Source organism: Notolepis coatsorum (genome assembly GCF_963971535.1).
Source record: "Notolepis coatsorum genome assembly, contig: SCAFFOLD_93, whole genome shotgun sequence".
Classification (NCBI taxonomy): Eukaryota; Metazoa; Chordata; class Actinopteri; order Aulopiformes; family Paralepididae; genus Notolepis; species Notolepis coatsorum.
In genome coordinates this window covers 721,201-747,329 of record NW_028173116.1, presented here as the reverse complement: position 1 = coordinate 747,329, position 26,129 = coordinate 721,201, and the positions used below count along the sequence as shown (strand labels likewise).

Below are 26,129 nucleotides of genomic sequence, written 5' to 3'. Positions count from 1 at the left end.
GTGAAAAGATGCGACTGGCTGCATGCACATCTATCCTCCCTACAACTGGCTAGTGGGGGGCATATGCGAGCAACGTTCAAGACAGGGGAGGGGAGAATTGGCACGGCTTGGGATGGGAGAAAAATAGAAAAAGGAGGAGAAAAAGTGGATACAAAAAAATATATAATATAAGATATATTTTAAGCACTCGCAAATGTCACAGTCTAAAACTATATCCATTGAATAAAGACCTGGCGATGAAGGGGGATCAGCGCCCCCTGCTGCTGGCGGTCAATGTGTTAATGTCGCACAGAAAACAACCAAATCAAATTCCTTGTATGTGAAAACTACTTGGCAATAAGGACCTTTGTGATGGTGATTATGATTGTGATTGTGATTATGATTGTGATTGTGATTATGATTGTGATTATGATTGTGATTGTGATTATGATTGTGATTACTAGTGTGATTGTGGTTGTGATTATGATTGTGGTTGTGATTGTGATTGTGATTGTGATTATGGTTGTTGTTGTGAAGGGCCAGATTAAACCGAATATATATATTTATTTATATATATATATTTAATTGTATTTGTATATTCTCTAATATTCCCTGATATCCCTTGTATATTCCTTGTACAATATGCATTGAATATCCATTCTAGCCTACTGAACATCCCATAATAGTCTCCATTCTACTATTGGTCGAGACCTTGGTGCCAGGCTGCCATACCCCTCAGACCCAGTTCAAACGTACCGCTCCACATGTACGAACAAGTCCTAGTTCCGCGTAGGAATCTGACTACCGCACCACTAATGGGACTATTTGTTCATAGTGCGTATATATACTGCGCTACTAAAGTAGGACTTTCTTTTCAGTCCAGTTTCTTACCCTCCAATAGAGTCACAGACGTAAAGCCTCCCCGCGACGCCACGTGTGGGAGTAAGGCCAAGTTCGCCTACCATCGGTATTGAGACATTGTGTATATTAATATTTGAATAGTCATATTTGGCACTATATCGTCGAGTTGGACGTAGTCTATTAAGCTAATAATAGTCTGTTAATATATAGTGCTTCGTGCGGTGAGAATACTACCGTAGTCAGTACCCCATCGTTTCGGGCAGAGAACTGGCTGCTTATCCAGGGTGGTTGACCCCACGTGAAGCTGCACCCGAGGAGCCCCAGAGCCGACGAGCGAGTGGACCTGTATACCGGATTATTCTACCGACGACAGCCCGCCTTCCCAGGCACGGATTATGCTTTGTATACTTTGATTATTCCATGGATAAAGACCCCCGACACTGCCGTGTGTTGGAACCCCCCCCCCCCCCTGGAGAGGACGCAAGGTGAGGAGACGCTCTGCAAGACGAGGTCGCTTCACGTCTCTCCCCCGTGGACCGGAGGGAGCCGGCCCACAAAGAGTCCACCTGCTTTCATCTGTGGTCCAAGGATCGCCGGCGCATTGAACGGCACTACAGTGGGTTCACCTGGGATACCCTTGGCCGGATGAGGCAGCCGGATTCTACCCCCCCCCCCCCCTCCTACTCCTGTCGGCTTACAAGCGACCGGATTAACCCCCCCCAGCGTATCCAGTATATAATCATTAAAGTATCATTGCTGTTATTCCTTAAACTATTCCAGGTCGTATATGTACCACCTGCGCCTTCAGAGATTGGACATTCTCTATTGATATACCGACGAATACTCTTGCCATAAAAGTGCATACTAATTTCCATTCATAAATGTGATTGATTTGATTAAGTGCTTGCTCTACACACCATCGCTGTGTAGAAATAAAGACCTATTTCTAATTCGTACATTTGTGTTGGATCCGTTTCATCTACGTGACAGTGTTCATCATAATATATTTATGCCGTGTACTGGGTGGCCGAATATTAAGTACAAAGGTAGTGGTAGTAAGTATCATATCTAGTAATACAGTCAGGGAATTGTACCCCTCAGTTACAATTGGTCCTTCGAGCCGGAGGGTAATTAGTGTAATATTAATATAGTGTTATTAATATTGAAATGGCCTATGATGAACACTCCACGAAACGATCCTCCTAACCAACGCCCGCAGCGCGAACGACGGCTCCCTCAGTACTTAGAGGCCTACGCTGTCAGTCAACAACCTAGTCTTCTACTAACAGTAAACGCGGTAAAACTAGAAAGTAAAAGTATGTCTAACCCCAACGCCCAGACTACCCCGACCATAGAGGCCCCTACGGGCTCTAATGTAACTGACCAAGTTCACGGTGGGGACCAGTGGGAACCAGACATGACTTCACACCCCGCCAGTACTGAAGAAGTAGTCCCCGATGAGTCCCGGGAGGAATACAACGCTACCGAGAGAGAACTCGGCACGGAAGAAGACGGGGAGAGCACCGTGGAGATAGAGCTCCAAGGCTCCGCAAGGAGTACCCCGAGGGAAGGCTCCCCTATACAACCGCCTTCTCCCAGCGAGGCAGAGAGGACCCTACAGCAGGCCTTCCTCATCAGCCTGAACGCCGCTGCTGAACGCGACCGACTGCAGATCCAGCAGCGGAGCGAAGAAGAGCATATACGTCTAGAACTAAGACGCATTCAGAGAAAAGAGAATGTGGCCCGAGACCGAGCAGACAGCCAGCGAGCAGCTGCTGGTGCTCTACGGGACGCAGAGCGCGACAGACAGCAAGCGCAGCTAATAGAACAGCTGATCAGACGGACAACACCCTCTCCCTCCGCCAGAGGCTCCAGGAACTCGTCTAGACACACCTCCAGGGCGGCATCCCCTAGCCGAGTAAACAACCCTGAACTTGACCAACAGACGAGGTCTATACCCCCCACAGACCACCTCCCCCCACCGGTCCAAGCGAGACCTAGCAACCGGGAAGGAGCAGCATATCCTGTGGAGAGGCTAAACCAGAGACTACAAGCACTGGATGACCTAACTGAAGACGAAGAGGAAGAGGAGGAGAACCACGCCCGACGACAGCACAGTACTCTACCGGACCAGGAGGTCCGGTACAGCCCAGGCTATACTCCCGCGGAGCTGCGCTACAGACCCCCGACTCTATACACGGGTGAGCACGACGCACGACCCGCACCGAGGAACAGCACCTGGACAAGCGGGCCATGGTACACTGCCGGTACCAGCCCATACCAAGGAGCGGGAGGAGACTCGCCTAGGAGGCCTCTCCCCCAACGCTCGCCGATGTATCCACAGTCAGCGTCATACATTGGCACGCCTATGGTACCCGACTTCACCCAAGAGAACCGGGCCCAGTATACGGAACTCCGCATGTGTCTGGAGACCATGTTGGTGGATGTATTGGATGAACGCCATAAATACGCCATCCTACTGAAGCACTTAAAGGTACCCCGCGCACATAATATAGCGCTCGCCTACGCGACTTCCACCACCCCATACACAGCAGCGCTGGTAGCATTGGACCAGAGGTATGGGCGCATATGGGATTACGTGATCCAGGAGATCCGACACATCGACTGCTTACCCCCAGCAATAGACAATCGAGCACTGGACGACCTGTCCATCAGAGTGCAGTCCCTGGTAGGGATGTTGGGAGCGCAGAGAGAGAAGGGGAGGCATGAACTTTACGCCAACTCAAATGTGGAAAGGATCTTGGAGAAGCTGCCGCCCGCTCGACAGGAGCGTTTTAGGCGACAGAGGGACCACCGAGACCCGAATGGCCCCGAACCAAACCTCCTGGATCTAGCAGACTTCCTGGCGAGAGAAGTCAGCAGCCTACGGCTAGATACATTCGGACGGAGCACCCCTGGCTCCAGAGAAGGAACCAGACGACTAAATGATGGAAGAAGATCGGTGACTGTGATGCACCAATCGGAGTCAGTACCGAGCAGCAGGAGCCACAGTACCCCCTCCAGAACGGAGAAGTGGAAGATAGTGTGCCCCTACTGTGAGAAAGAACACTGGCTAGCGCAATGTGACTCCTTCCCCAAGCTGAACGCGGAGGAAGCAAGTCAATGGATAAAGTCCAACAAGCGCTGTTTTCGCTGTGCGCGCTCACACATGGCAGCCGAATGCCGCTTAAAGAAAAGGTGCACCAAGTGCGATGGAGCCCATCTGGACATACTTCACGACAGTAACAGACGGCGCCCTTCACCCGCACCATCCAGCAGCAAAGCGAGCGTCATGTACATCGATCCCGCCAGCAGCAGTGGAGCCCGAGTACTCCTAAAAGTAGTGCGTGTGACACTAAGCTACCAGAATAAAGTCCTGGACACTTACGCCGTCCTCGATGACGGGTCAGAGAAGACCCTTCTGCTCGCCTCCGCGGCGGCCCAGCTAGGGCTGCGGGGAAGCGAAACCCAAATGACAATTCGGACAATAAGACGAGATTTGAAGACGATAAAGGGCGAGAATGTCTCATTCTCTATCGCAGCAAGCGGCCAGCCTGAGCGACGGTACCAGATTACAGACGCTTTCACCAGCCAAGAAATAGGACTGTCGCGGTACACATACCCCGTCGCCAAGCTGATGGAGAAATATGCACATCTGCGCAAGTTACCGATCCCGCTCATAGACAATGCTATGCCGACCCTGTTGATAGGCTCCGACCATGCAGACCTCATTGTCCCGATAGACCGGGTTCATACCGGACCCCGAGGCTGTCCTGCAGCAGTCGAGACCCGTTTGGGATGGACTCTCCAAGGCCCGCTCGCCAAATCTCTCAACCGAAGTACAGCCACTAGATGTCTCCACTCCCGAGTCACAGAGGGAGAAACCGCACTCCTGCAACACGTAGAGCGGCTATGGACCTTGGAACAAATGCCCTTTAAGAACGGAAAGAAAGACATTCGCTCTAAAGATGACATTTACGCCATTCACCTCCTCGAGACAGGGACCAAGAGAGTCCCGGTCAACGGCGTGTTGAGATACGCCACGCCACTCCTGCGGCGAGAAGGAATGCCTACTTTCCACGCCAAGACAGACGCCACAGAACGGTACCTGCTGAACACGGAGCGGCGCTTAGCCAAGAACCCCGCCCAAGAGAGTGTATACCGCGCTGAGATTGAGAAGCTCATCACAGCGGGACACGTCACAAAGATGGACATTAAAGAGGCTGACCAGACCACTGAATCGTGGTACGGGCCTCACCACAAGGTCCATCACAACGGTAAAGACCGCATAGTATTTAACTGCAGCTACCAGATCGGATCCCAAAATCTGAATAAAGAGTTACTGCCCGGTCCCACACTCGGCCCCTCCCTACTCGGCGTTCTACTCCGCTTCCGCCAGGAAAAGGTGGCCATCAGCGGGGACATTAAAGGAATGTTCCTGCAGGTGAGATTAGTAGAGGCGGACAAGCCCCTGTTACGGTTCCTATGGAGAGAGAAGCCAGGAGATGAGCACCCAGCCATCTACCAATGGGAAGTCCTCCCCTTCGGAACGACGTGCAGCCCCTGCTGTGCTACATTTGCACTACAGAAACATGTAGCAGAGGACCCAGCAGCGGACGAAGAGGTCCGACACAGCGTAAAGAACAGCTTCTACGTAGACAACTGTCTACAAAGCCTTTCAACCCAAGAAGAAGCCGAGGCTCTCCTGATTAAACTCCGCGCCTCATTGATCAAAGGCGGCTTTGATCTCAGGCAGTGGGCCAGCAGCGATCCGCAAGTACTGCGCAGCCTCTCCTCCGAGGACAAGGCAGCCAGCAGCGAGACCTGGATGGCTACAATCCCGGGAGAAGCCCAGGAGATGACCCTGGGATTGGTGTGGCGATTCGAAACAGATTCGCTTCACTACAGACACAAGCCCCTGACTACGGAGCAGGGAAGGCCGGCGGCGGCGCCGACCACCAGACGGAGTGTGTACACAACACTCGCCCGACAATATGACCCGCTAGGATGTATTCTACCATACACCACCAGGGCAAAAATGATTGTACGAGCATTGTGGGACAAGGACCAGGGCTGGGACGACCCCATTCCCGCACACCTTGCATCCACCTGGAGAGAGTGGGAGATGGAGCTCCACTCACTCCCAGGCGTTAATATGCGCCGAAGCTACTTCCCACCCACGGTGAGGCCAGAGACATGTAAAATGGACTTACACGTCTTCAGTGACGCCTCAGAGGTCGCATACGGATCAGTAGCCTACTTGCGGGCCCAAGAGAAGGGGGGAGAGATCTACACAGCATTTGTCCTCGCCCGCTCAAGAATAGCCCCACGCAAGCAACAATCTATCCCACGTCTAGAGCTCTGCGCAGCCCTAGCCAGAGCGCACCTAGCCACGCTCATCCAACGTGAGCTCACCATACCGGTGTCTAGAACAATCCTGTGGTCAGATTCCACGACGGTACTCGCCTGGATCAAATCGGACTCATGCAAGTACAAAGTCTTCGTGGGAGTCAGAGTCACCGAGATTCAAGACTTAACCGAAGAGTTAACCGGAGAAACAGAGTGGCGCTACGTTGATACAAAACAGAACCCAGCTGACGTCATCACCCGGGGGATGCCCCTGGATGACCTCACCCGTCGCAATGTCTACAGTGACGGCCCCGCATTCCTAAGACTCCCGGAAGGACAGTGGCCCATGCCTATCCCGAGGGAAGCAAGTCCAGAGGAGGTGGAAAATAAGAAGTCTGTGTTCTGTGGATTGAGCACCGTAGCCTCCACCGACCCTAACATAGACGATTGCACGTCCATAGAGAGTGCACAACAAAGAACATTCCTGCGGTACCACCCGGAGTGCAAGTCCCCCGCTGATATGTCAGCAGCTAACTACGAGGAAGCAGAATTGCTTCTACTGCAGCGAGCCCAGAGAGACAATTTGACAGAAGGAACAGTCGTCATGATTATTGATCAATCACTGCCCAGAGCTATGTGGCCGGCCGGCCGCGTAAGCAAAGTGATCACCGGTGCCGACGGCAAGGTCCGAGCAGCTGAAGTGCTCGTCCAGGGTCGCACTTACACCCGTCCCGTGGCGAGGCTCATAGAACTGCCCCGACTCCCAGACACAATCGATGATGACCATGACCCTATAACCCTATGACTTTGTGAAGTTGACTGACCCCTACAGCAAACCCTTATGTGTAAATAGACAACGCGATTAATCTGTCTCTGTTTAACTGATTAGGTCTGGGACCAATCAGGGGGTGGCTGTTGTGAAGGGCCAGATTAAACCGAATATATATATTTATTTATATATATATATTTAATTGTATTTGTATATTCTCTAATATTCCCTGATATCCCTTGTATATTCCTTGTACAATATGCATTGAATATCCATTCTAGCCTACTGAACATCCCATAATAGTCTCCATTCTACTATTGGTCGAGACCTTGGTGCCAGGCTGCCATACCCCTCAGACCCAGTTCAAACGTACCGCTCCACATGTACGAACAAGTCCTAGTTCCGCGTAGGAATCTGACTACCGCACCACTAATGGGACTATTTGTTCATAGTGCGTATATATACTGCGCTACTAAAGTAGGACTTTCTTTTCAGTCCAGTTTCTTACCCTCCAATAGAGTCACAGACGTAAAGCCTCCCCGCGACGCCACGTGTGGGAGTAAGGCCAAGTTCGCCTACCATCGGTATTGAGACATCGTGTATATTAATATTTGAATAGTCATATTTGGCACTATATCGTCGAGTTGGACGTAGTCTATTAAGCTAATAATAGTCTGTTAATATATAGTGCTTCGTGCGGTGAGAATACTACCGTAGTCAGTACCCCATCGTTTCGGGCAGAGAACTGGCTGCTTATCCAGGGTGGTTGACCCCACGTGAAGCTGCACCCGAGGAGCCCCAGAGCCGACGAGCGAGTGGACCTGTATACCGGATTATTCTACCGACGACAGCCCGCCTTCCCAGGCACGGATTATGCTTTGTATACTTTGATTATTCCATGGATAAAGACCCCCGACACTGCCGTGTGTTGGAACCCCCCCCCCCTGGAGAGGACGCAAGGTGAGGAGACGCTCTGCAAGACGAGGTCGCTTCACGTCTCTCCCCCGTGGACCGGAGGGAGCCGGCCCACAAAGAGTCCACCTGCTTTCATCTGTGGTCCAAGGATCGCCGGCGCATTGAACGGCACTACAGTGGGTTCACCTGGGATACCCTTGGCCGGATGAGGCAGCCGGATTCTACCCCCCCCCCCCCTCCTACTCCTGTCGGCTTACAAGCGACCGGATTAACCCCCCCCAGCGTATCCAGTATATAATCATTAAAGTATCATTGCTGTTATTCCTTAAACTATTCCAGGTCGTATATGTACCACCTGCGCCTTCAGAGATTGGACATTCTCTATTGATATACCGACGAATACTCTTGCCATAAAAGTGCATACTAATTTCCATTCATAAATGTGATTGATTTGATTAAGTGCTTGCTCTACACACCATCGCTGTGTAGAAATAAAGACCTATTTCTAATTCGTACATTTGTGTTGGATCCGTTTCATCTACGTGACAGTGTTCATCATAATATATTTATGCCATGTACTGGGTGGCCGAATATTAAGTACAAAGGTAGTGGTAGTAAGTATCATATCTAGTAATACAGTCAGGGAATTGTACCCCTCAGTTACAGTTGTGATTGTGGTTGTGATTGTGATTATGATTGTGATTATGATTGTGGTTGTGATTGTGATTATGATTATGATTGTGGTTGTGATTGTGGTTGTGATTGTGATTGTGATAGTGATTATGGTTGTGATTGTGATTGTGATTATGATTGTGGTTGTGATTATGATTGTGATTATGATTGTGGTTGTGGTTGTGATTGTGATTGTGATTATGATTGTGATTGTGGTTGTGACTGTGATTGTGATTGTGATTATGATTATGATTGTGATTATGATTGTGGTTGTGATTGTGATTATGATTGTGGTTGTGATTGTGGTTGTGATTATGATTGTGATTATGATTGGGATTGTGATTGTGATTATGATTGTGATTATGATTGTGGTTGTGGTTGTGATTGTGGTCGTGATTGTGATTGTGATTATGATTATGATTGTGATTGTGATTGTGATTGTGATTATGATTGTGATTGTGATTATGATTGTGGTTGTGATTGTGATTGTGATTGTGATTGTGATTGTGATTATGATTGTGATTGTGATTATGATTGTGATTGTGGTTGTGATTGTGGTTATGATTATGATTGTGGTTGTGATTGTGATTGTGGTTGTGATTGTGATTATTAGGGATGCCCCGATCACGTTTTTTGCCACCGATACCGATCACCGATCGTCGTGATCCATATCGGCCGATACCGATCCGATACCGATTGTTTTTGATTAAAAAGAAATTAAAAATTATTTTATATATATTTTTTTTTTTTTTTTTTTTTATAAAATATATATATTATATAATTAGACTTGTACTTGTATTATCTGCGACTGCGAGACATCGCCACCACGCAACAAGTCAAAATGCTCACTATCTGCAAACAGCTCCACTGTCTGTGTGTACTCTAGTAGCCCAGCTCAAAAGGATTCTCCGGCGCTGCAGCGGGACCCCATTGGTAACGTTAAGTGCTTTGGTCGTTTCACATTCAGCAAGCCCTCAGCTCGAATACGCATTAAATCAATGTTATAAGACATTGATATCAAGAGCTATCTGTAGCTACTGCTAGCCGGCTAGATGACGTTAAGACAGAACTTTAGTTCAATGGGACATTTCGTTTTGAACAGTAAACGAACGTCAGCTAACGCAAGCTAACTGAGGTATGAACATGAACTACTAGACTTTCTGGATCATTTGTTGATATCAGGAGCTATCGGTAGCTAGCCGGCTAAATACCGTTAGACAATGCCTACTAAACGTGAATAGTTGACTGGGTAATTTTGTTTAAACAGTAACGATAGCTAGGTAGCTAACGTTAGCGCAGGTCGAATGCAGTGCACTACAGACTCGAGCAGAGGAGCCGCACCTCTTTGTTTACAAACTCTACACGGGGGCGGGCGGGGCTAGGGAGGAGGAGCAGCGGCAGTTTGCAGGTCGTGTGTGTCTGAGACAGACAGCGAGTGAGAGCTTCGCTTGATCGGTTTCCGCTATCGGCGAATATGACTAATTATCGGAATTCACAGATTGCATATTTATACTGAGTATCGGCCGATAACGATCGGTGGCCGATCGATCGGGGCATCCCTAGTGATTATGATTGTGATTCTGATTGTGGTTGTGATTGTGATTGTGATTGTGATTGTGATTGTGATTGTGATTATGATTGTGGTTATGATTGTGGTTGTGATTATGATTGTGATTGTGATTGTGATTGTGATTATGATTGTGATTGTGGTTGTGATTGTGGTTGTGATTGTGATTGTGATTGTGGTTGTGATTGTGATTGTGGTTGTGATTATGATTGTGGTTGTGATTGTGGTTGTGATTGTGGTTGTGATTATGGTTGTGATTATGATTATGATTGTGGTTGTGATTATGATTGGTCCCTCAGATCATGTTCCGCCTGCTCACCTTCTTGCTGAACGCATTCACTCTGCGGTTCATGTCCAAAGAGCTGATCGGGGTCGTCAACGTCAGGTGATACATTACATTACATTACATTAACTATTCGCGCTTTCCCTCGAACCATTGGCCCAATTTATTAGGCAATCGGAGGACATCGTCCCCATAATGATCAATAATACACCACACAAAATTGCTCTCTGTGCGGATGACCTACTGATTTTTATGGATGACCCCTCCCGGTCGGCCACAAAATGATTGGGAATAATCGACGACTTTGGTAAATTGTCAGGCTTTAAGATTAACTGGAACAAATCAGCCTGCCTACCTCTCAATGAGCTGGCCAAGGCGGTGCGACTACCAGCTGATATCCCCATAGTGGAACATTTTAAATACTTGGGCATAGAGATATTCCCCACTCTGAGTCAAACTACTAAGTACAACTTCACGGGTACTTATGATCAAATACGCCAGGATCTAGACAGGTGGTCCCTTCCTAACTCTTTACAAGCCCGGGCTTCCATAATCAAAATGAACGTCCTGCCTAGGATACATTTTGTTAGCTCAATGCTCCCCCTGCCCCCTCCAATAGACCATTGGCGCAAGGTACAATCGATGGTATCTAAGTTTATCTGGAATAACAAACGCCCGAGAATCAAAAGAGCTACTACTCAACGTAGGAAACAAGATGGGGGCCTCGCAATCCCTGATTTTAAGCTTTATTTCTGGTCCTTCTCACTGAGACCTCTGATGTGCTGGCTAGACCCTGTAGAGGCTGTATCGTGGCGCTCCTTAGAAGCGGCGGCGGTTTCATCGCTAAGATTGCAGGATGTGGTGTACTCCACTGTCCCTATTTCGAAATGCCGACTGAGGTATGGACCGATCATAACTCACGTGATCCAAACGTGGCGTAATGTACAGAAGTCGTGTGGGGTTAAATGCCCATGGCACCTGGACTCTCCTATTTTTAATAATCAGCAACTACTTGTTGGGCACAAGCCGGTTAGTATTCCTCAATGGCAAAGGAGGGGAGTTCATACTCTGGAGGATATTTATGATAAGAACGGCCTTCGGGCGTTTCAGGACTTAAGAGAATTTTATGATCTTCCCGGCGAGTCTTTCTTTCTTTACCTTCAACTAAGGTCAGCGCTGAGGGCGCATGGCGTGCCGTGGGCTCAAGCTTTGCAACCACACCCCTTCCTCAGGCTCATAGTGGACAGGACGACCTCCAGAGGGTTTGTCTCAGACTTTTATACGCTCTTAATTCAATCCACGTATAAAAATTTGTCATTGGATACAATCTGGCGTGTGGATATCCCGGAGTTGGACCCCGAGTTTGACTGGGATGATGTTTGGGCAAATGTGGCATTGTCTTCCCGCAACCCCAATCACCAGCAAATAAATTTTAATTATATTCATAGGACCTATCTTACACCTAGGAAGTTATTTGCTATGGGACTGATAACCGACTCTCGGTGCACTTTGTGCTCTCAAAGGGCCGCTGGCACTTATATGCATATGTATTGGGATTAGTGTTGTCAAAAATATCGAAGTATCGATACATATTGATACTGAATATTTAAAACTGCTTCGATACTCATTTCCCGAAATACCGATACTTTCTGCAGTATCGGTACCAGCTGGCGAGTGTTCTACAGCAAGTTGTTGACGCGCTGTTCCGCCTGCTCCGAGTCCAGCCCTCCCCCTCACAGAGCAGTCTTCAGTTTGTATTTGTAAACAAGAGCTTTTAGCTGAAAATGATGGCAAATGCAGAGCCTCCGCAACTTGTGCTTGTGGATAAAGAAAACAGCAGAAGTGCTGTTTGGAGGTACTTCGGGTTTGAAGTAAACAACGAAGGACAAGCTAAAGCTTCCCCAATGCTATTTGCAAGCGGTGTTACAGAGCAGTGCCAGCGCGGATCTCCATAAAGAAATTAAAGAGGTTCGTGACAGCTGCTCTTTCAACGTCACTGTGACTGAAGCATTAAACCATTAACTCTAGTTTAATACATGATACGTTGTCTACTGATGGCGCATAATATCAACAGCTGATTCGTTGTAACGTTACAGCTACCAGCTAACGTTAGCTACTGCTAGCAGTTAGCTCCCTTAGCTTAGCTGGCCACCGTTATAAATACTGCATGGAAACGGAGTAACGTTAACGTGTAAACGTTATGTCGAGGTCATACAATACTACAGTCGACATAAGGTTAACGTTACCCCGTTCCACCAAGTGTTTAAATAGCAGCAATCTTGTTGAAAATGTAACGTTACTAAAATGCTCTGAGCATAGCCTCTCTCTCTCTCTCTGTCTCTCTCCATCTACCGCTATCTCTCTCTCTCGCTCTCTCTCTCTCTCTCTCTCTCTATCTACCGCTACCTCTCTCTCTCTCTATCTACCGATACCTCTCTCTCTCTCTCTCTCTCTCTCTCTCTCTCTCTCTCTCTCTCTCTCTCTCTCTCTCTCTCTCTCTCTCGCTTGCTCTCGTTATCTTTAAATAAAAACTGTTACTAACTGTTCAGTTTGTGAGGTACATGCAACACAGATTACAGTGTTTACATCTGTCTGCTTGAGAAAATACCATGTTCTGCATTTGCAATAAAAATGATTGAAGTGAGATGAACAGTTATTTTTAAATGTGTGATCTAAAGATAAACAAAGGGTTTTAAAGGTGTTATATTTATCTTCTCTTATAGTACCAGACTCGAAGCCGAGGAGAATCAACCAGCAACAAAAGCTAAATTTGTTAAAAAAAAAAAAAATATATATATATATATATATATTATATATATATATATTTTTTTTTGGGTATCGAAATGGTATCGAAGTATCGATACTTTTCAAGGTATCGTATCAAAGTCGAAATTCCAGTATCGTGACAACACTAATTGGGATTGCCCACCAGTGGCCCGCTTCTGGAGGTCAATAACGGACAAACTTTCAGATCTGTGTGACTTAACTATCCCATTCACAGCTGGTACGCTACTCCTGAACGATATAACAACACTACCCGCGTCCGTACAACTGAAAAGGGTTGTCCTAGCGGGCGTCACAGCAGCGAAGAAGCTAATAGCATTGAGGTGGAAGGAGCCTGAGAAGCTCACAGTGATTAACTGGTCCCTAACACTGTTGGATGTGATTTATCTTGAGATATCCACAGCGCGGGTGATTGGGGTGGGGCAGGCTGGTATTGACCTGTGGTTTGCAACAGCTGAGAAGGTCAGGACCGCCGTGTGCGGCTGAGCGGGGTTGAGGTGCTTGTTCGGGGGAGTCCGGCGGTCTCATGGGAGGGGGAGGAGGAAATGTCTTGTCTTTTGTCTTGTCCTTCTTAACTTTAACTGGGGGAATTTTATTGGGGGGGAGCTATTTTGCTATTTTGCTATTTCTTCACTGTTTGGGCACTTTTGCACGGTTCCTGTGAGTCTATGGAACACTCTGTAGGTTTTTGTTTTTCGGAAAGGTTCATTGTTTTGTATTTCTGGTCGGGTACTCAGGGGCAGCGTTTTTCTACCTCAGGATCTTAAGCCGTTTTGAGGCTGGGCTCCAACCACTGTGTGGCCTGGTGACAATTGCCACATTGTTATGCAGCTGGAAATCTCTGACATCACTGATGCACGTTTTGAGATGACTCAGTTTGGTGAGGGTGAGGGATGTGAGGGGAATTGGAAGAGTGCGCCAATATGAGAATTAGAGACATAAGTGTTATTGATATAGAGCCACACGGCCGGGAAACGGTACTGAATACTGGGAAAGGCCAATTGTAAGATAGTACCCCTTTAAATAAAAATGTTGTACTCTGTTTTTATAAATTGTTATTTCTTTTATTATTATTGTTCTGTTATCTTCCTGTGAAGTTCTGTGTATTGTTATTATGGTTATTGTATTGTGTTGTCTTGTTTTCATGTTAAGTAATAATAAAAAAAATTGATAAAAAAAACATTACATTACAGCACATTACATTACATTACATTACAGCACATTACATTACATTACATTACAACACATTACATTACAGCACATTACATTACATTACATTACATTACAGCACATTACATTACATTACAGCACATTACATTACATTACAACACATTACATTACATTACAGCACATTACATTACATTACAACACATTACATTACAACACATTACATTACATTACAGCACATTACATTACATTACATTACAGCACATTACATTACATTACAGCACATTACATTACATTACAGCACATTACATTACATTACATTACAGCACATTACATTACATTACAGCACATTACATTACATTACAGCACATTACATTACAGCACATTACATTACATTACATTACAGCACATTACATTACAGCACATTACATTACATTACATTACAGCACATTACATTACATTACAGCACATTATATTACATTACATTACATTACAGCACATTACATTACATTACAGCACATTACAACACATTACATTACATCACATTACATTACATTACAGCACATTACATTACATTACAACACATTACATTACAGCACATTACATTACAGCACATTACATTACAGCACATTACATTACAGCACATTACATTACATTACATTACAGCACATTACATTACAGCACATTATATTACATTACATTACATTACAGCACATTACATTACATTACAGCACATTACATTACATTACATTACAACACATTACATTACAGCACATTACATTACAGCACATTACATTACATTGCAGCACATTACATTACATTACAACACATTACATTACATTACATTACAACACATTACATTACAGCACATTACATTACATTACAGCACATTACATTACATTACAGCACATTACATTACATTACATTACAACACATTACATTACAGCACATTACATTACATTACAGCACATTACATTACATTACAGCACATTACATTACATTACAACACATTACATTACATTACATTACATTACAACACATTACATTACAGCACATTACATTACATTACATTACAGCACATTACATTACAGCACATTACATTAGATTCAAATGTATTGTCATCATACAGCACATTACATTAGATTAGATTACATTAGATTAGATTACATTAGAATGGATTAGGGTCCAGAAATACACAATGTGCAGGTGATTAAACTGGGTATAAAATATATAAATGAGTACTACTGAGTAATAGTGCTAATCAGATGTACGTACAGAGTTGTAGTATTAATATGTACAGTGATACAGGTATAAAGACACTATCCAGACATAGAACTGTTGCAACGTGTGCATGTGTGTGTGTGCGTGTGTGTGTGTGTGTGTGTGTGTGTGTGTGTGTGTGTGTGTGTGTGTGTTTGGTTGCAGGCTCACGTTACTGTATTCCACACTGGTGTTCTTGTCCAGAGAGGCCTTCAGGAGGGCCTGTCTGAGTGGAGGAGCAGAGCGGAGGGCCTGTCTGAGTGGAGGAGCAGAGCGGAGGGCCTGTCTGAGTGGAGGAGCAGAGCGGAGGGCCTGTCTGAGTGGAGGAGCAGAGCGGAGGGCCTGTCTGAGTGGAGGAGCAGATCACAACTGGAGACAAGTCATCAACCTACTGTGGCTGACGTGAGTTGGATTCACCAAGACTGTGGTAGGAAGTCAACCTGGCCAGCAGCGTAACTAGTGAGAGTAGGTAAGAGATATGTACAGAGTTGTAGTATTAATATGTACAGTGATACAGGTATAAAGACACTATGGTAGTAAGTCATACTGGCCAGCAGCGTAACTAGTGAGAGTAGGTAAGAGATATGTACAGATATAGATATAGTATTAATATGTACAGTGATACAGGTATAAAGACACTATGGTAGTAAGTCATACTGGCCAGCAGTGTAACTAGTAAGAGTAGGTAAGAGATATGTACAGATATAGATATAGTATTAATATGTACAGTGATACAGGTATAAAGACACTATGGTAGTAAGTCATACTGGCCAGCAGTGTAACTAGTAAGAGTAGGTAAGAGATATGTACAGATATAGATATAGTATTAATATGTACAGTGATACAGGTATAAAGACACTATGGTAGTAAGTCATACTGGCCAGCAGCGTAACTAGTGAGAGTAGGTAAGAGATATGTACAGATATTCGCCGTCGACTAAAGACTCACTTCTTCAACCATTATCTGAAATGATTAAAAAAAAAAAAAAGAAAAAAATCTAACCCTGACTAACCTTAATGTCATGCACTTGTCCTAATAAACTAACCTACACTGTAACACGCAACACTTTGATGAACATTGTTACTCAGCTGATAGAGTTGTACCCTTCTTGCTGTCTTGTCGTACAGAACTTGTAAGTCGCTTTGGATAAAAGCGTCAGCTAAATGACTAAATGTAAATGTAAAATGTAGATATATATATAGTATTAATATGTACAGTGATACAGGTATTAAGACACTATGGTAGTAAGTCATACTGGCCAGCAGTGTAACTAGTGAGAGTAGGTAAGAGATATGTACAGAGTTGTAGTATTAATATACAGTAGGGGTGTAACGGTACACAGAAGCCACGGTTCGGTACGTACCTCGGTATTGGGGTCACGGTTCGGTACGAGTTCGGTACAACAGACAAATAATATTTATAATAATTATATAATTTCTTTTTAATATATTATATTTATGATAATAATAATAATTATTAAATAGAATAATTTTCTATAGGCTTGCCGTGGTAGTCAGTGATACTGGTGCCATTCTGTGTTCAGGCATCCACTTGCCTACTGCCCCTTTAACAACTTATCCTTGCGCATCCTTAAGTTTCAATTTCACTTCCAGAGAGAATTAACTTCACGACGAGACTGAATACTAGAGAACAGATGACATGTTACTTACAACAATGGCAGAGGATTATTTGGATTTAAACACAGTGGAGCTCAGATGATCTGTCCGGAAAAGTATGTTTTTTTTTTTTTATTTGATTGTGGGGAGAATGTTGATGTGTTTGTTGGCGCGTGTGTGTGTGTCTGCGTTTGGTTAACGTTATTGAGCGAACAAGAAAACGACCCTGCAGCTGTTCCAATGTAAATGTGCCTTTCGCCTAGGGCTGGGCGATATGGCCTAAATATGATATCACGATATTTTCTGACCTTTCGGCGATACACGATACACATCACAATGTTTTTCTTTTTTTCCCCAAACAATTCATTATGAGGCTTACCAAGACAGTATTTGAGTTTGCAAGCTAACATTAAAGACTAAATAAAATACCCATGCATTTAGCATTTTTATATTATATATTAGATTTAGATTATTGGATTATTAGATTATATATTGCATATATTTAGTAATGAGATATTATATGATTTAGATATGAAATATGATTAATTGAAAATGGGGGACCCTGATGTAAACAAGACGAAAGACTTTCTCTGGTCTGCATCCCCTTAACAATTGTATGTATTGAGCTGTACTGTACCCATTCTGCAATATGTTAATAAAGTTTTAAATCAATCAATCAATCAATAAATAGCATTTTAGCATTTTTATGAAACTACTGTATATTTGTATGTCTCTAAATGTTTTGATGAATTGAAAATGGAGGACCCTTATGTAAAAAAGCCGAAAGTCTTTTTCTGGTCTTCATCCCCCAGTCCACTGTTGTTGTATTGAGCTGTACTGTATTGTACCCATTCTGCAATCGTTAATAACGTTTTCATTCATTCGATCATTCAGCCGGCAACAGCATAATTTTGATTGTGTTTGGGTAAATACGCTAATGTTATTGAACGTGTAACTAACTATATAACGTTAATGCCACAAAACGAATGCCTTTGTTAATAATAATTAGTAACTTTGATGCAGTAGTGTGTGTGGGGGCGGCGTTGTTCAAAAGTTTGAACGGGTGTGGACCAGATTGACGCGACACAATCCTCTTGGGCAAAACATCACGATATCCACAATACGTTAAAAAAGTGTATCGTTAATGAACTGTACCCGATATTTATATAATATCGTCATATCGCCGCCCAGCCCTACTTTCGCCCGCTCTGAACTGAAGTCGGAGAGGAAGGGATGCGGAGCGTTTTGCGCGCACTCCCGACTGCGTGTGTGTTTCCCCACGCGCACGGTGTGTGGGGTGCTCCGTGTCCCTCTCTCTCTCTCTCTCTCTCTCTCTCTCTCTCTCTCCCTCTCTCTCTCTCTCTCTCTCTCCTCTCTCTCTCTCTCTCTCCCTCTCTCTCTCCTCTCTCTCTCTCTCTCTCTCTCCCTCTCTCTCTCTCTCTCTCTCTCTCTTTCTCTCTCTCTCTCTCTCTCTCTCTCTCTCCCCCCCGACTGTGACGGTGTGCCACGCGCTGTTCTCACATGTGCGACTGGTGTGTTTGCGCTGAGGCGTATTCATCATATGGCGCGCGTACCGCACCGTGATGGCCGTACCGTAAATTCGCGGGACGAATACACGTACCGTTACACCCCTAATATACAGTGATACAGGTATAAATACACTGTGGTAGTCAAGTCATACTGGCCAGCAGTGTAACTAGTAAGAGTAGGTAAGAGATATGTACAGATATAGATATAGTATTAATATGTACAGTGATACAGGTATAAAGACACTATGGTAGTAAGTCATACTGGCCAGCAGTGTAACTAGTGAGAGTAGGTAAGAGATATGTACAGTAGTACTGACTGTAGTACTGACTGACTGTAGTACTGACTGTAGTACTGACTGACTGTAGTACTGACTGTAGTACTGACTGACTGTAGTACTGACTGTAGTACTGACTGACTGTAGTACTGACTGTAGTACTGACTGTAGTACTGACTGTAGTACTGACTGTAGTACTGACTGACTGTAGTACTGACTGTAGTACTGACTGTAGTACTGACTGTAGTACTGACTGTAGTACTGACTGACTGTAGTACTGACTGTAGTACTGACTGTAGTACTGACTGACTGTAGTACTGACTGTAGTACTGACTGACTGTAGTACTGACTGTAGTACTGACTGACTGTAGTACTGACTGTAGTACTGACTGTAGTACTGACTGTAGTACTGACTGTAGTACTGACTGACTGTAGTACTGACTGTAGTACTGACTGTAGTACTGACTGTAGTACTGACTGACTGTAGTACTGACTGTAGTACTGACTGACTGTAGTACTGACTGACTGTAGTACTGACTGTAGTGTAGTACTGACTGTAGTGTAGTACTGACTGTAGTACTGACTGTAGTGTAGTACTGACTGACTGTAGTACTGACTGTAGTACTGACTGTAGTGTAGTACTGACTGTAGTACTGACTGTAGTACTGACTGACTGTAGTACTGACTGTAGTACTGACTGACTGTAGTACTGACTGTAGTACTGACTGACTGTAGTACTGACTGTAGTACTGACTGACTGTAGTACTGACTGTAGTACTGACTGACTGTAGTACTGACTGTAGTACTGACTGACTGTAGTACTGACTGTAGTGTAGTACTGACTGACTGTAGTACTGACTGACTGTAGTACTGACTGTAGTGTAGTACTGACTGACTGTAGTACTGACTGACTGTAGTACTGACTGTAGTACTGACTGACTGTAGTACTGACTGTAGTACTGACTGTAGTACTGCCTGTAGTACTGACTGTAGTACTGACTGTAGTACTGACTGACTGTAGTACTGACTGTACTCTGACTGTAGTACTGACTGTAGTACTGACTGTAGTACTGACTGACTGTAGTACTGACTGTAGTACTGACTGTAGTACTGACTGTAGTACTGACTGTAGTACTGACTGTAGTACTGACTGTACGCTGACTGTACTCTGACTGTAGTACTGACTGTACTCTGACTGTACTCTGACTGTACTCTGACTGTACTCTGACTGACTGTACTCTGACTGTTGTCTTCAGGAGGAGGTTGCCATGGCAGCAGAGGTCCTGGAGTGTCTTCTGAAGCTGGTGCTTGTGATTGGTCTGATCATCACCGTGTTCGGTTTTGCCTATTCTCACCTGGCGCTGGACGTGTACGGCGGCTCGCTGCTCAGCACCGGCACCGGTGGGTGGACCGCTCACCAAACCACAGGAAACCATACACACTGAAGTGATAGAATGGACCCATTTCAAATGTCCACTCTTGAATTGTGGTTTTGTACAACTATCATTTGAATTAACATTCCTGTGGCAAGTTGTTATTGTTTTATTCCATATTAATAACCGGATCAAGATCCTCGATCGACTCCCCGATCGACTCTGCAGATCTACCCTCGGCAACATGCAATACCGGCCAGATCCTCTTAGGGGCGCTATAGCTCCACTGCAGTATCATTGTGGGCGAATGGATTTTTTTTTAGCCTCCAAGTATATTACTCTGATCCCAAAGCAACATCATGCACCGTGTATCACGTTTCGAATCGCAGATCTCACCATGGAATAAGGGAATTTATCATCAACCAATGGACATATCCATCTACCAGATGCCGATCGATAACGGGGAAATGCTGTAGGGCAGGGGTCTCAAACTCAATTTACCTGGGGGCCGCTGGAGGTAAAGTCTGGGTGAGGCTGGGCCGCATCAAATATTCCACAAAAAAAGGGTTTAAAGTATTCCAAAAAAAAGTACAACTGATCCAATCTTCTCAATCTTTAGCAATGACATTTATTCTATCAAAAAGCTGTTTAATCAAATCACCAGCCAGTATTTCAGTTATTCTGGTTGCTGTGCGATCTGAGGAGGATTTGCTTTTGTTTGCCTTCAAACATGGTCTCCATCACTTCAGTCATACATTATTTTATTATGTATACATCAGCGAGAGAGAATGGCTTCTTGCCACTGAGTGAGGACTTGGTTGCTTTTTCTCATTGTGACATAGATTTAACAATAATTCTGCTTGCAGCTTGATATGATGATTTCATTCCATTTATTTTTGTGGTTCTTAGCACTGAATTTTGAGGAAAGGTTGCATTAAAATTAGAGTTGTTCCGATACCAGTGCAGTGCGGCTCAATACACACAATTGTTGGGGGGATGCAGACCAGAGAAGTACTTTCGTCTTGTTTACATCAGGGTCCCCCATTTTCAATTCATCAGGACATCCGTTTAGTTTGCATGCTTGCTGCTGTAAAATGTCTATAAATATATCTATCTATCTATGAAAAGGCATATGAATTGAAGACCACACTATGAATTGAAAATGGGGGACCCTGATGTAAACAAGACGAAAGTCTTTCTCTGGTCTGCATCCCCTTAACAATTGTGTGTATTGAGCCGTACTGTATTGTACCCATTCTGCAATCTGTTAAATAAGGTTTTCATTCATTCACCAGTATCGGAAATTCTAGCCTGACGTTAGAGAGTGACGGAGAGTGATGATTATAAAATCAACGTGTTTTAAAGTGTGATGCTGTTTGTCATTTTAGCAGCAGATACACTTTCTTAAATTCCATTGTCCCCGACAGAGCGTGTGACGGGGAGCTCAGACGGGATGTGTTTTGCTTGCTGGTGACGTGTTATTATACTGTAGCATTAACAGCTGAAAAGCTAGCTAGTTGGAACAACATCCGCTTTAACGTTACATCAAATCAGATGATGGCCTGTCCTTTCTCCAGGACCTGACACTGTCCGTCTATCAACAATAATGCACCCACGGTGAATCGTATTTAAGTCAAGTTGCTACTGCCTAGCGTTAGCTGACTAACGTTATCAAATGGCAATGCGGGGAAGACGAGCTAGGTCAGCTAGCTTAGCTTGCTAACGGTACCTTGGCTAAAGTTGGTGCTATTCATGATCCAGCAATAATGGCTGCAGACCTGCAAGCAAAGTACAGTAAGTTCCAAGTGCCAAAGGATAAGAGTCTGAGGCGGAGTCTCAAAAGAGAATGTTGAATATTTATTTTGCTTCGAAAATCACAACATGATAACGTTACTACTAGCCAGAGCCTCTGCGACTTGGGTGTAGCGAGTGCAACACCGTCTAACGTCCGTGCGGATCATTGGATCTTAATCGTCCAACTCTCGCGCAACGACTCGGCAAACAGTTGCGCGCGGGCCGCATTAACACTACACTTTGATGTCAGGTAGGGGGCCGCAAAATATCATCCCGTGGGCCGCAAATGGCCCGCGGGCCGCGAGTTTGAGACCCCTGCTGTAGGGTATACCCCACGGGCTGACGGTAAGACCTTATTCACCTAAATTACAGCCGGATTAGACATTGTTGTGAGACGCAAGCATTCCATCAGTGAATGTGGCTACTTACACGGACACTCTATTGGTAATCAATAATACTAATCGACGCCCCCCTTTCATCCATAGATGCTATGGGATAGTCCGGATCATAAGCAGTTTGTGTTATTTCATTAGCATATATACAACAGAAATGCCGTTGAATATAACGTTAGTAGCCTTTAGCTCTATAAGTAGCTTTCCAGAAAATATGAGACGAAATCTGCGATAAAGTTTATATTCACGGCGCTATAAAATGACAACCTATTGATGGATTTTTTTCCCTTTAAGCCATTTTGAAGGGACGGTTTATGAACTCAAGTGACAATGAGAATGGACAGATAGCAATACTATAAAGTATAGATATAGCTCTACAAAGCCACATCGGTTTGTTGACAAACCTTGGTCCTCTAGCATCATATTAGACAGCGCCGAACGGTTGTCAAAGTGTTAAACAGGTTATTAAACAGGTTATTACACAGGATATTAAACAGGTTATTAAACAGGTTATTAAACAGGTTATTAAACGGGTTATTAAACAGGTTATTACCTGGGTTATTAAACAGGTTATTAAACAGGTTATTACCTGGTTTATTAAACAGGTTATTAAACAGGTTATTAAACAGGTTATTAAACAGGTTATTAAACAGGTTATTACACAGGTTATTACACAGGTTATTACACAGGTTATTAAACAGGTTATTAAACAGGTTATTAAACAGGTTCTTAAACAGGTTATTAAACAGGTTATTAAACAGGTTCTTAAACAGGTTATTGAACAGGTTATTAAACAGGTTATTAAACAGGTTCTTAAACGGGTTCTTAAACAGGTTATTAAACAGGTTATTAAACAGGTTATTACCTGGGTTATTAACCCATTCTCTGCCACCACTTTGATCATCCTAAACCATCCTCTGCCAGCGCTATTTGTCTATGGAGATGAAGTTCCCCTTCTTTGCAGGGCTATAACTTTTTAAATTGTATTGTTAAATTGACATTACTATGGCCCATTCAACATCGATTATCTATCGTTCAGGATGTAGGAATGTTTTACTTTTTCATTCACACATTCATACTAAAATACCGTCTAGAGTATAAATATGTTTTTATCGTTTTCTGCAGTATTTCATAGAACCTGAGATATAGGCAGCATAATGCATATATTAGATTATCAAATGCAGTTTGATACCGATCCATGCTATATTAAAAATTTCAATTGTACATGGTCCTAAACGTCATGACTGATCATCTGCGGGTAAACGGAGGGGGGGGGGGGGGGTCGTTTATAATTCAATGACCGACCTTAAATGATTTATGTAGTATGGGTGATATATTGATCAGAGCAGTTTGTATCGAAAATGATAAAGAAAAACGCTGAAACTCACGTCAGTCTCCTCGTAGCGTTGGGCGATGAGAGTGGAGCAAACGGATCCCAATTATGTGATGTTGATCAATGCGATCCATTTCCGGTTTGTATATTACTAATACACATCCAAATCATGTTGATTATTGAGTTATGGCAAAGATCCATATCCACGGTGTGTGTATTGAGTGGCCGGACGAAATTAGGGGACGGACCGAGCTCCGACGGGCACTTCCGGTTTGGCAACTCGCCGATCGGCCACCAGGTGGCGGTATTGAAGCGTTGCAGAGTTGTGATGGCTCAGACAGCATCAGCCAAGACTCCGTGGGTGAAATATGAATACCATGATGAAAATATGAAATATTGATCTCAAACACGCCTTACGGCGTGATTGGCAGACAATGCATGGCGGAGAAACCCGCCTTAACACGTGATTGGCGGAGAATGGGTTAAACAGGTTATTACATAGGTTATTAAACAGGTTATTAAACAGGTTATTAAACAGGTTCCTAAACAGGTTATTAAACGGGTTATTACCTGGGTTATTAAACAGGTTATTAAACAGGTTATTAAACAGGTTATTACCTGGGTTATTAAACAGGTTATTAAACAGGTTATTACCTGGGTTATTAAACAGGTTATTAAACAGGTTATTGAACAGGTTATTGAACAGGTTATTGAACAGGTTATTAAACCGGTTATTAAACAGGTTATTACCTGGGTTATTAAACAGGTTATTGAACAGGTTATTAAACAGGTTATTACCTTGGTTATTAAACAGGTTATTAAACAGGTTATTAAACAGGTTATTACCTGGGTTATTAAACAAGTTATTAAACAGGTTATTAAACAGGTTATTAAACAGGTTATTAAACAGGTCCTTTCTATCGGTTCAAGTCTGTGGATCAAAGTGTTCGTATGATATATCGTTTTGTTAAATGCTGTTTCTGTTGTGTGTTATTGATCACTGTTGTGTGTTATTGATCACTGTGTTATTGATCACTGTTGTGTGTTATTGATCACTGTGTTATTGATCACTGTTGTGTGTTATTGATCACTGTGTGTTATTGATCACTGTTATTGATCACTGTTGTGTGTTATTGATCACTGTTGTGTGTTATTGATCACTGTGTTATTGATCAATGTGTGTTATTGATCACTGTTGTGTGTTATTGATCACTGTGTGTTATTAATCACTGGGTGTTATTGATCACTGTTGTGTGTTATTGATCACTGTTGTGTGTTATTGATCACTGTTAGTGATCACTGTGTTATTGATCACTGTTGTGTGTTATTGATCACTGTTATTGATCACTGTGTTATTGATCACTGTTATTGATCACTGTGTTATTGATCAGTGTTATTGATCAGTGTTATTGATAAGTGTTATTGATCACTGTGTGTTATTGATCACTGTGTTATTGATCACTGTGTGTTATTGATCACTGTTGTGTGTTATTGATCACTGTGTTATTGATCACTGTGTTATTGATCACTGTGTTATTGATCACTGTGTGTTATTGATCACTGTTGTGTGTTATTGATCACTGTGTTATTGATCACTGTTATTGATCACTGTGTTATTGATCACTGTTATTGATCACTGTGTTATTGATCTGTGTTATTGATCACTGTGTGCAGGCCCCACTCTGCTACGATGCTACAGCGCCTACGTCCTGCTGTTAGCCGTCAACGGTGTCACGGAGTGCTTTGTGTTCGCTGCCATGAGCCAGGAGGAGGTGGACCGGTAAAACACACACTCACACACACTCACACTCACACTCACACTCACACACACGCACACACACTGTGATGAACCTGTGTCCTAACCCAACCCCCTCCAATGTACAGTAAATTACCTAGTATGGTTGTCAATATTCTAATGTACAGTTTTGCTTGTACAGATTTACACATCAGCCTCTACCAGGGTTAGAAATTAACATTTTTTTTCAAGGGCTTTTTTTGCCCCCCTTAATTGATTTTCGGGGGCTTTTTTTTGTATTTCGGGGGCACTGAATTTTTATGATAAACGGTAGGGGTGGGACGGTTCACAAAATGGACGGTTCGGTTCATATCACGGTTTTGGGGTCACGGTTTTCAGTTCGGTTCGATATACGTAAATATTTATAAAAAAAAATGTAACACTCAAATCTAAACATGCTTCTCATTTATTAAAAA

At 43.8% G+C, this 26,129-nt stretch overlaps 1 protein-coding gene across 1 annotated transcript in view; it reads left to right on the top strand.

Moving 5' to 3' along the window:
- LOC311247878 (man(5)GlcNAc(2)-PP-dolichol translocation protein RFT1-like) overlaps nucleotides 1-26,129 on the top strand; it is a gene marked incomplete at both ends in the record, with an annotated part of 43,849 nt that overhangs the window by 6,482 nt on the left and 11,238 nt on the right. Inside the window, 4 exons of the mRNA XM_084338860.1 lie at nucleotides 10,412-10,497; nucleotides 15,772-15,985; nucleotides 20,283-20,427; nucleotides 25,593-25,698. Coding sequence (XP_084194986.1) covers nucleotides 10,412-10,497; nucleotides 15,772-15,985; nucleotides 20,283-20,427; nucleotides 25,593-25,698 — 551 coding nt within the window. The remainder of the gene's footprint in view (nucleotides 1-10,411; nucleotides 10,498-15,771; nucleotides 15,986-20,282; nucleotides 20,428-25,592; nucleotides 25,699-26,129) is intronic.